This window comes from Ascaphus truei (assembly GCF_040206685.1).
Source record: "Ascaphus truei isolate aAscTru1 chromosome 2 unlocalized genomic scaffold, aAscTru1.hap1 SUPER_2_unloc_6, whole genome shotgun sequence".
NCBI lineage: Eukaryota > Metazoa > Chordata > Amphibia > Anura > Ascaphidae > Ascaphus > Ascaphus truei.
The window spans coordinates 72550-84700 of NW_027453820.1; the positions used below are offsets into that span (position 1 = coordinate 72550).

At 41.2% G+C, this 12151-nt stretch overlaps 1 protein-coding gene across 1 annotated transcript in view; it reads right to left on the reverse strand.

Annotated features, from left to right (window-relative positions):
- Positions 1–4752: 4752 nt before the first annotated feature.
- LOC142473298 (uncharacterized) overlaps positions 4753–12151 on the reverse strand; it is an 88369-nt gene continuing 80970 nt past the window's right edge. Inside the window, 1 exon segment of the mRNA XM_075580497.1 lies at positions 4753–6112. Within this exon segment, the coding sequence (XP_075436612.1) occupies positions 4887–6112 (1226 nt within the window). The 3' untranslated portion in view covers positions 4753–4886.

Below are 12151 nucleotides of genomic sequence, written 5' to 3' on the forward strand. Positions count from 1 at the left end.
TTAGGATACCCAGGTGGATTAGGCCTGGTGGCATCCAGACAAGCATACAACTCTGCATCGAGACTGGCTGACTTTGACTGTGCCCTTGTTAACACTTTGTTAACGGCAAACTTCTGACTTACAGTTTGCGCGAGACTATCTGCAAACTGGTTACCCATAGTATGAACCGATGAACCAAGCGTTCTGTGCTGTCACTGAAGGTGTGACTCTGTTCACTTCCCTATAATCTAACACCATTCGCCATGAACCATCTTTTTTAGGCACTGGATATACTGCAGTATTCATTTGGCTATACTGTTCAAGTAGTACTCCTTGTTTAAGCAAATCATTGATTACAATTTGTATGCTTGGTAAGGCGGCATGATTAATTTTATATTGTGCCTGTTTCTTTGGAAGTGTAGAACATGTATTAATATTATGTACAATTCCTTTTCTAAATCCCACCTGATTTTCCCATTGCTGAAAAATATATATTTGTGTGTCATTAACCAATTATACAATTTTGTTTTATCATTAAAAGCACTTTCATTACATTGATCTGTGATAATTTTTTCCAAGTCAAATTTCACAGTCAATTCCGTCTGCTTGCGGTTTTCTGTAACTTCCTCTTTTATTGTAAAGAAGGAAGCCACATCTTTGTATGCTATAAGAAAGTCACAATCTAATCTGTCATGTTCAACTAATTCAATAGAAACTTTTCTGTCATTAATTTTTAAGTCTAAATAATATGAAGGATAAGTGCCATTTCCTTCAATTGTTTGTATCGTGATGTCGTGTACATAATTTTCATCTATTAAAATATCAGTTCTTACAAGGGATATGTCGGCTTGTGTGTCTAATAGGCCAGTATAATCTTTTCCCTTGTAGTGAATGTGTAACGTTAAGTTTGTCATTCCTCAAAGAGGAGGTCTGCAGGGAAGTGAGTTATCTTCCCAACAAACTTCTCTGTGCTCGCCGGTGTCGCTGCTGCAGCTTGCTTAACCTCACGTTGGCTATTTGTTAGTCCTGAAGTCTGCGTAGCAAAACCTGTACGCTTGTCACGAAATTTAATTTCGCTAGCCTTGCCTTGCCCATATCTGTCAGGAGTTTTAATGTATTGTCTCAGATTATATCTGGACACTGCACCCTCATTACGAGCTTGCTGTTCAAAGCGTGTATTTTGTTGTGTAGTCTGTGGTGTAGGAGTGTTTTGTCTCTGTGTAGGAGTCTGAAAACTTCTATTATCTCTTTGAAAATTACCTCTTCTGTCCCACTGCTCGTCTCTAGGATAAACTGGAGTCTGATACTGGGTGAACGGAGGTCTCCACTTTCTCTCTTGGACAAGAAAATTTCCCCTCTTGTCTGCGTTCGATCGCTCAGGCTTCCTGTCACTGGCTTGTGGCTTAGTTAACCCAATAGGATCCCCAGTCAAAGATCTGCCAACGAGAGTGTACGTATTTTTCAGAATCTCAGGAACCATAATTGGTTTTTGTTCCACTGGTACACCCTGAATTTGTCTTTCAAGGTCTAACAGCAAACCTTGTCCCTTAATCAAAGCCTTCAGACAACCCCACACAATCTCATGGTTGCCTTGTGTAAAGCGTAACCCCAGAATATAAGCTGCTACAATCCCACTAGTCTTATTAACTTGTCCTAGCGTATCTGCCAGTGATGAGATAGTAACTTTTCCATGGGTTTTCTCATACACATTGCTGATGACTGAATCCCAGTCTCGTGCTTCAGCCAATGTGATTGACAAACCCGCTGGTAGCAGGGAATTCACTAAAGCAAGTTTCTGATTTGCGGTCGGTGTAGGATACACCCCATCTAAACAATGCGTTCTCTCATTAAGCCACAATGCAATGTCTTTTGGATTAGTTGGCAACTTTCCAATAGTAGCCTTAATGTTCGCCATGGGAATACAAACTTGTACCCGAGCTGGTACGTCAATTAACGCTGGAGCAGCTCCTCTTGTTGCTAAGAGGGCATTAACAATTTCTCTTAACAGCGTGATTTCTGCAGTTGCATTTCCGCGCTCTGTCAGAACGTCGCGTGCTGCTGGTGTTAACTCAGGTAATGTAACTGGTGTAAATAAGTGTGTGCGATTCTCCCCATATTTCGCACCAGAATTAATAGGACCATGTCTGTCCACGCCTGTAGCAATCACAGGCTGTTGTCCCAAAATGACAGTCGCTGCATTATGTGTCAAATTAATGATCGTGTGTATCAACGGATCATATGCCTGTTGTATGTACTGATATGTGTTTGGATCAGCTGTGGTGTCTATTGTTAGATAGCAGTATCTTGCCCCAGGTCCCCACGGGCCAAATTGAATTTCAAATGCCAGAGTTTCACCGTTAATCAGATTTCTCTGATACTGATTCCTCATTAAAACATTCAGATCTGCAACTCGTGCAAAATCCGTAACAGCCATGATATACTATATATATATATATAATGAAAATTGTACCTTCTCTTTTATAAAGAGGAAATAGCATACACGTGTACTTTCAAGATTAAATGGGTAACGTAAGATTTATTATACAACTCATGAGTAATTAACCACGTTGGGCGCCATAATCTGGGTTCAATCACCTACCTTCCTTTATCAAGTGTCGCCTTATGGTGAGTTATATCCTGCACTAAGCAGAGAACACAAACCACAATGTTGCACTTGAAAAAGTCTCGGCCACACTCTCACATATTATGATATGGAGGGTATCGCTAGATTATTATAAAGAAAGGGTACTCAGAGTTTGTATAAGAAAAGGTTTATCATTTATTGTATCACAACAATATTCAGAAATATCAGAACAAGCTTCTTATAAGCTAATGGCTAGCAGTTACAGTATGTTACCAATCCATTCCTAACTATGCAGAGATTATAACTAGATATGCATTGTCAATACTCACAAACCAAAAGATATTACGATAGGTCAGCCAGTCCCAGCTCAAGTCTCATCTGTGTGACTTCACACCTAAGTTCGGTTCTCTCTCTGGTCTAACATGGAGTCGGGCAAACCTATTATAGAGTGCATTGTTTACTGCGTACGTGTGTCACGTGTCATGTGTCCATACTCTGTGGTTTGTGACGTATGATGTTTACGCTATAGGAATTACAGTTAGTGACGTATGATGTTTACGATCTTAGGAATTACAGTTAGTGACATATGATATTTCATAAGTTACCGTTCAAACCACGGCGTGTTTACCGGTGTTAGTTCCCCTTTTATGTCTATGTAACCTGTCCCAATATCCTGCCACTTCTGAGCAAAACAAGCTATTATTTCTAAGACAAGAAAACCAGGATTTTAACAGTATACTCTAAGCTATACTAGGCCTTACAATGATACTATGTATATATGTACCTGTGACCTGTATTCATTATGCGTTATATGCCAGAAAATACCTGTAATCCATAACAGGGGGGGGTGTAGAGGTGCTGTGTTGTGTGTAGAGCTGGGGGGGAGAGTGCAAAGTTTAGTAAGTGGCTGCATTTTTTATTGTGGCTGCAGTGTGTGTTGTGCTGTTGTATGTGTAGCAGCAGTTTGTGTGAGTGTAGAGCTGATGTGTGTGCATAGAGCTTGTGTGTGTGTGTGTGTGTGTGTGTGTCAGTAGCACCGTTTATGGGTGTAGCATGTGTGTGTAGCAGCAGAGTTGGTGTGTGTGTAGAGCTGCTGTATGTGTGTAGAGCTGCTGTGTGTGTAGAGGTTCTGTGTAGTAAGTATAGACGAGATGCTGTGTTGTGTGTCTAGAGCTCCAGTGTGTGTGTGTGTGTAGAGGCATTGTGTTGTGTGTGGTGTGCTGTTTTGTATGTGTAGCAGCAGTTTGTGTGTGAGTTGGTGTGTGTGTGTGTGTACGCAGAGGAGGCGGCAATGTGTGGATATAGATAGCTGCAGTGTAAGCGTATATAGAGGTGGTTTCATGTATTTACCATTTTATTTTAATAAAAAAATCTATTTAACTATACAAAAGTGTCTATTATTTATGAAATAAGCCTACATTTAGCCTATAATAGTAATAATCCCCTCAGAACAGGGCATTACTGCCCAATAATGCCCTGGCTTGGTTCGCCTCGGGACTTCAACTCTTCCAGCCAGGGCATTATTGGCCAGTAATGCCCTGTTCTTCAGGGATTATTACTTAAATAATACATTGAGAGTTACCTCATGTTTTCATGTATGTCCTGGGCACAGAGTTAAGATGACAAATAATACATGGTTACAAATACAGTTACATAAGTGAACAGGGCATACATTATATACAAGACATTGCATGCACAGTTAAAGATAATATATATTATAAGCGTATGTAACAGTTACAGATCAGATTAAAATGTGAGAGCCTTAGTTTCGAAAGAACTTAAACTGGTGGTGGATGAGAGAGTCTCTGGTAGGTTGTTCCAGTTTTGGGGTGCATGGTAAGAGAATGTATAATTACCCCCATGACCCCCCCCTTCTCCTGTACACATTAATAGAGCATGGGGAGGCGAGGGTTAATGGGCATGGGGAAGGAGGGGGTCAAGAGGCATGGGTGAGAGCCGAGAGAAATACGGGGGAGAGAAAGGGGTTAAGTCATGGTGGAAGGGAAGGGGTAAGAGGCATGGCAGAGGTGAATATGGAGGGGTGAGATTACCAGCAGGAGGGTTCCTTATAGCTGCAGCATGTGAAAGTCAAGGAGCTCACAGGCTTGCTCCCACTCCACTGTCTCTACCAGACCCACACTCAGTCCTCTCTGCCAGCCCACCCCCACGCCTCTCTTCCAGACCCACCCCCACTCTGCAGCTGCTGATAGGAATGCCATGGTAAGAAATAATGGCAAGTATTGCGTTACCCTCCATTTTTATTACTGCAGTATTACTATGCTACTGGTGTGTTGTCCAACCCTACTTTGAACAATCAGATAGTTTATCTCATGTGTGTAAGGCTGCTGATCCTCTGTGAAAAGCTTTCCCCACACTATGTGCATGGAAATGGTTCCTTCTGTGTATGAATCCTGTGGTGGGAGAGGAGGCTCATTTGAGAAAGGCTTTTCCCACACTCTGTACATGTGAAGGGTTTCTCCCCTGTATGAGTCATCTGGTGTATGAGGAGATCACTCTTCCAAGAAAAGCTTTTACTACACTCTGCACATGTGAATGGTTTTTCTCCAGTATGAGTCATCTGGTGTCTGATGAGGTTTCTCTTAATACTGAATTGTTTCCCACACTCTGTACATGTGAATGGTTTCTCCCCTGTATGAATCCGCTCATGGTTGAGGAGCTCTGTCTTCCTAGAAAAGCTTTTACTACACTCTGTACATGTGAATGGTTTCTCCCCTGTATGAGTCATCTGGTGTCTGAGTAGATCACTCTTCCAAGAAAAGCTTTTACTACACTCTGCACATGTGAATGGTTTTTCTCCAGTATGAGTCATCTGGTGTCTGATGAGGTTTCTCTTAATACTGAATTGTTTCCCACACTCTGTACATGTGAATGGTTTTTCTCCTGAATGAGTTCTCTGGTGTATGAGGAGACTGCTCTTAATACTGAATTGTTTCCCACACTCTGTACATGTGAATGGTTTCTCTCCAGTATGAGTCCTCTGGTGTATGAGGAGATTGCGCTTAATACTGAATTGTTTCCCACACTCTGAACATATGAATGGTTTCTCACCTGTATGCGTCATCTGGTGTAGGAGGAGACTGCTCTTAACTGTGAATTGTTTCCCACACTCTGTACATGTGAATTGTTTCTCCCCTGTATGAGTCATCTGGTGTATGAGGAGACAGCTCTTAACTGAGAATTGTTTCCCACACTCTGAACATGTGAATGGTTTCTCCCCTGTATGAGTCATCTGGTGTATGAGGAGATCACTCTTCCAAGAAAAGCTTTTACTACACTCTGAACATGTGAATGGTTTCTCTCCAGTATGAGTCCTCTGGTGTATTAGGAGGTGGCTCTTAGAACTGAATTGTTTCCCACACTCTGAACATGTGAATGGTTTCTCCCCTGTATGAGTCATCTGGTGTCTGAGGAGGTGGCTCTTAGAACTGAATTGTTTCTCACACTCTGAACATGGGAATGGTTTCTCCGCTGTATGAATCCGCTCATGTTTTCGGAGGGTACTCTTGGTAGTTAACTGTTTCCCACACACTGTACAAGTAAAAAGAGTCACTGCTGTCTGAATCATCTGGTGTGAAGGAAGTTTTCCCTTCAGTGAGAAACTACTCCCACCATCTGTACATGTAAAGGTTTGCTCCCTAGTGGGGACACAAAGGTGTGTGAGCAGGTCCCTGTCCAGTGAGAAGCTTTTGCCACACTGACAACAGAGAAAAGGCTGAGCACTGTGGTTTCTTCTTAAATCTCTTGCATTCCTTTTGCTGGACCCATATTTAGAGTCCGTCTCCGCTGTGTGCTGTACAAGGTCTGTAAATTCACCATCATGTGCCACTGGTTCCTTGTATGTGTCTAAAATGTGGCAGGAATCATTGTTTTTTGGCACTTCCGGGCTGCGAGGAGTCAGACAGCTTCTGGATGTATCAGAGCTCAAGTTCTGTTCCTCATTCAGGTAGATCTCTAACAGAAGTAAACAAAAAAGACAGAACAAATGTTTTCAATCTGTAAATTAAATTGCGGAACGCAAATTACAAATCCAAAACACTGAAGAATTTATTTCACCAATGCTTAATTAACAAAATATTCTCTTATCCAGGGTTTTAAAATTGTGGCACATTTTGGCACATGGACATCCAGTGACCCCTAATGACTGTGGTGGTTCCCGAAGGCCTGAAATCTATTTGTAGCAGATCTCACAGTGAAATCATTGATACATATATAACTTGTATTTATTACTGTATTCATTATTTAAGGATACATGTACATCCTCCAAATAATTAACACTGAAAATGTCCATGAGAAGTAAAGTTAAGGAACTCCTGGTCTATCATATTAGTGCATTAATAATATCAACTAAACCAGACAGGAACCTATAGCGTAAAGATATAGTAGATGCCCATGTGTGTATGTCTTTATTTATATAAGGCCCGCAGTGTACCCAGCGCTTTACAGCAGAAACAATACAGTACAGGGAATTATAATACAATAAGTGCAACAAACAAAATCATACAATAGGAACGGAAATCCCTGCCCTGGAGAGCTTACAATCTAAGTGATGCAGCGACTACACTGCCAATGTAATCTTCTGCCATAAGACCCACATAAACTAAACTGCTACATTTTGTGTCATGTTTGTCAATCACAAATACTATTCATATAATTTCCCAAGCAGGCGGCCTTGGTGTAATATTTGACTCCTCTCTTTCCGTCTCCTCTCACATTCAAAATAAAGAAAAAAAGGAGCACTGCAGAAAAGAAGAACTGGAGGCAAAAGTAGAAAAAATAAAAGAGTTATTGAGACACAGCCTAAGTTAAAAGAGAAACCTCCAACGCGTTTCTCGCCATGGGCGCTTTATCACAGAGTGGTTTCCTGAGTCTAGAGAGTGTCACGTTATAGGCACTCCCCGCCGGAAACACTGCCTACCTGTATCCCAGGTAAAAAAGTCCCATGGGAACAAAACAGTCCGGGGAAAATGTAACCACGGAAAGAAGGCAGTATAACTGTGGGGGAGAAATCCAGCAAAAGGACACAATAAAGAATACAATAACAATAAACTTAAATAGACTCATAAGGACAATACAAATAAAATGAAAAAGCATAACATTTAAAAATGGATAGGATGTGGGGAGAATACAATTATCTTAGATTAAATCAACTGTAACACCAAATAATATAATATAATCATGTAATAATATACATATAATAAATGTAACCTCAACTACCAAGGCAAAGAACAATTTGAATCTTGATAAAGGGAATATACAGTTAGGTCCGGAAATAATTGGACACTGATACAGGTTTTATTATTTCGGCTGTGTGCGAAAATAAATTCAAGTTACAGTTAAATAATGAATATGGGCTTAAAGTGCAGTATATCAGCTTTAATTTGAGGGTATTCACAAAAAAATTGGAGAAAGGGTTTAGGAATTACATCTCTTTAATATGTAGCCCCCTCTTTTTCAAGGAACCAAAAGTAATTGGACAAATTACTCAAAAGCTGTTTCATGGACAGGTGTGGGCTATTCCTTTGTTATTTCTTCATCAATTAAGCAGGTAAAAGGTCTGGAGTTGATTCCAGGTGTGGCATTCACATTTGGAAGCTGTTGCTGTGAACCCACAACATGCGGTCAAAGGAGCTCTCAATGCAAGTGAAACAAGGCATCCTTAGGCTGCAAAAAAAAAAGAAAACCTATCAGAGAGATAGCAGGAACATTAGGAGTGGCCAAATTACCAGTTTGGTACATTCTGAGAATTTTTTAAAAAAAAAAGACCGCAGTGATGAGCTCTGCAACACAAAAACATCTGGACGTCCACGGAAGACAACAGTGGTGGATGATCGTAGGATCCTTTCCATAGTAAAGAAAAACCCGTTCACAACATCCAACCAAGTGAAGAACACTCTTCAGGAGGTAGATAGATCATTATCCAAGTCTACCATAAAGAGAAGACTTCACGAGAGCAAATACAGAGGGTTCACCACAAGGTGCAAACCATTCATAAGCCTTAAGAATAGAAAGGCCAGATTAAATTTAGCCAACAAATATCTGAAAAAGCCAGCCCAGTTCTGGAACAGCATTCTTTGGACAGATGAAACTAAGATCAACCTGTACCAGAATGATGGGAAGAAAAAAGTATGGAGAAGGCTTGGAACGGCTCATTATCCGAAGCATACCACATCATCTGTAAAACACGGTGGAGGCAGTGTGATGGCATGGGTATGCATGGCTTACAATGGCACTGGGTCACTAGTGTTTATTGATGATGTGACAGAAGCAGCCGGATGAATTCTGAAGTGTATAGGGATATATTGTCTGCTCAGATTCAGCCAAGTTGATTGGACGGCGCTTCACTTTACAGATGGACAATGACCCAAAACGTACTGCAAAAGCAACCAGGAGTTTAAGGCAAAGAAGTGGAATATTCTGCAATGGCCAAGTCAATCACCTGATCTCAAACCGATCAAGCATGCATTTCACTTGCTGAAGACAAAACTTGATGCAGAAAGACCCACGAATAACTGAAGATAGCTGCAGTAAAGGCCTGGCAAAGCATCACAAAGGAGGAAACCCAGCACCTGGTGATGACTGCTTGAAGTCTGGAACGCATGGACATTGTATGCAAAGGATTCTCAACAAAGTATTACAAATGAACATTTTATTTATGATTGTGTTAATTTGTCCAATTACATTTGAGCCCCTGAAATAAGGGGACTGTGTATGAAAATGGTTGCAATTCCTAAACGTTTCATACGATATTTTTGTTCAACCCCTTGAATTAAAGCTGAAAGCCTGCACTTCTATTCCATCTCGGTTGTTTCATTTAAAATCCATTGTGGTGGCGTACAGAGCCAAAATTATGAAAATTGTGTCAATGTCCAATTATTTCCGGACCTAACTGTACATAATGAATAGGATGTAAATAAATAAACCACTGAAAAAATTGCCACATTAAGGAAACAATACTACTCATCAAATGTGACTAGGGAGAGACACATATGTATCTCAATGATAGAAACAAATGTATATGAAACAAACAGTATTATATAACCTGAGAATGGGCAAAGGAATAATATAGTTTAGAGAAAATGTTTTAGGTCCCATTCTGTATTAATCCCAAAAGGGGATAGAGTATTAAGTGAGAGGATCCAAAACATCTCACGCTGATTAAGCTGATTAATTCTATCACCCCCTCGTGTAGGGACAGGTATAGATTCAATCCCCTCGTGTAGGGACAGGTATAGATTCAATCCCCTCGTGCAGTGACAGGTATAGATTCAATCCCCTCATGTAGGGACAGGTATAGATTCAATCCCCTTGTGTAGGAACAGGTATAGATTCAATCCCCTTGTGTAGGAACAGGTATAGATTCAATCCCCTCGTGTAAGAACAGGTATAGATTCAATCCCCTCGTATAGGGACAGGTATAGATTCAATCCCCTCGTGCAGTGACAGGTATAGATTCAATCCCCTCGTGTAAAGGAAGACGGAGCCGTTCTATAAGATATGGGACCCGTGGATAACCCACATGCGGGACTAAAAAGGATCGCCCTGTACCACAAAATAGGGATTACATAGCTGACTCCCATGTAAGACTAACAATTGCTACTCCACGCTAAAGAAAACAACGAAGATGGATGGGCAACGCGCAATGGACCAAGGGGGTAGGATCTCCCTCCCCCCCACCCCGCAGCCCCACCCCCCCCCCTTTTTTCTCTCTCCTTTCCCCCCCCATCCCCCCACATTCTGTTTCCACCCTCACGCCAACCCTACCGACCCATGTTTGAAGGTCGGGGGCGCGTTGAGCCTTTCCTTCTCTCTGTCCTTAAAAAACAAAGAAAACCTGTATTAGGCAACTTGATGTCTATTTTGTGTACAACGTATTATGAACAATGCCTAATAAAAAAACTTTGGGAAAAAAAAAAAAAGCACTTTCATTACATTGATCTGTGATAATTTTTTCCAAGTCAAATTTCACAGTCAATTCCGTCTGCTTGCGGTTTTCTGTAACTTCCGCTTTTATTGTAAAGAAGGAAGCCACATCTTTGTATGCTATAAGAAAGTCACAATCTAATCTGTCATGTTCAACTAATTCAATAGAAACTTTTCTGTCATTAATTTTTAAGTCTAAATAATATGAAGGATAAGTGCCATTTCCTTCAATTGTTTGTATCGTGATGTCGTGTACATAATTTTCATCTATTAAAATATCAGTTCTAACAAGGGATATGTCGGCTTGTGTGTCTAATAGGCCAGTATAATCTTTTCCCTTGTAGTGAATGTGTAACGTTAAGTTTGTCATTCCTCAAAGAGGAGGTCTGCAGGGAAGTGAGTTATCTTCCCAACAAACTTCTCTGTGCTCGCCGGTGTCGCTGCTGCAGCTTGCTTAACCTCACGTTGGCTATTTGTTAGTCCTGAAGTCTGCGTAGCAAAACCTGTACGCTTGTCACGAAATTTAATTTCGCTAGCCTTGCCTTGCCCATATCTGTCAGGAGTTTTAATGTATTGTCTCAGATTATATCTGGACACTGCACCCTCATTACGAGCTTGCTGTTCAAAGCGTGTATTTTGTTGTGTAGTCTGTGGTGTAGGAGTGTTTTGTCTCTGTGTAGGAGTCTGAAAACTTCTATTATCTCTTTGAAAATTACCTCTTCTGTCCCACTGCTCATCTCTAGGATAAACTGGAGTCTGATACTGGGTGAACGGAGGTCTCCACTTTCTCTCTTGGACAAGAAAATTTCCCCTCTTGTCTGCGTTCGATCGCTAAGGCTTCCTGTCACTGGCTTGTGGCTTAGTTAACCCAATAGGATCCCCAGTCAAAGATCTGCCAACGAGAGTGTACGTATTTTTCAGAATCTCAGGAACCATAATTGGTTTTTGTTCCACTGGTACACCCTGAATTTGTCTTTCAAGGTCTAACAGCAAACCTTGTCCCTTAATCAAAGCCTTCAGACAACCCCACACAATCTCATGGTTGCCTTGTGTAAAGCGTAACCCCAGAATATAAGCTGCTACAATCCCACTAGTCTTATTAACTTGTCCTAGCGTATCTGCCAGTGATGAGATAGTAACTTTTCCATGGGTTTTCTCATACACATTGCTGATGACTGAATCCCAGTCTCGTGCTTCAGCCAATGTGATTGACAAACCCGCTGGTAGCAGGGAATTCACTAAAGCAAGTTTCTGATTTGCGGTCGGTGTAGAATACACCCCATCTAAACAATGCGTTCTCTCATTAAGCCACAATGCAATGTCTTTTGGATTAGTTGGCAACTTTCCAATAGTAGCCTTAATGTTCGCCATGGGAATACAAACTTGTACCCGAGCTGGTACGTCCATTAACGCTGGAGCAGCTCCTCTTGTTGCTAAGAGGGCATTAACAATTTCTCTTAACAGCGTGATTTCTGCAGTTGCATTTCCGCGCTCTGTCAGAACATCGCGTGCTGCTGGTGTTAACTCAGGTAATGTAACTGGTGTAAATAAGTGTGTGCGATTCTCCCCATATTTCGCACCAGAATTAATAGGACCATGTCTGTCCACGCCTGTAGCAATCACAGGCTGTTGTCCCAAAATGACAGT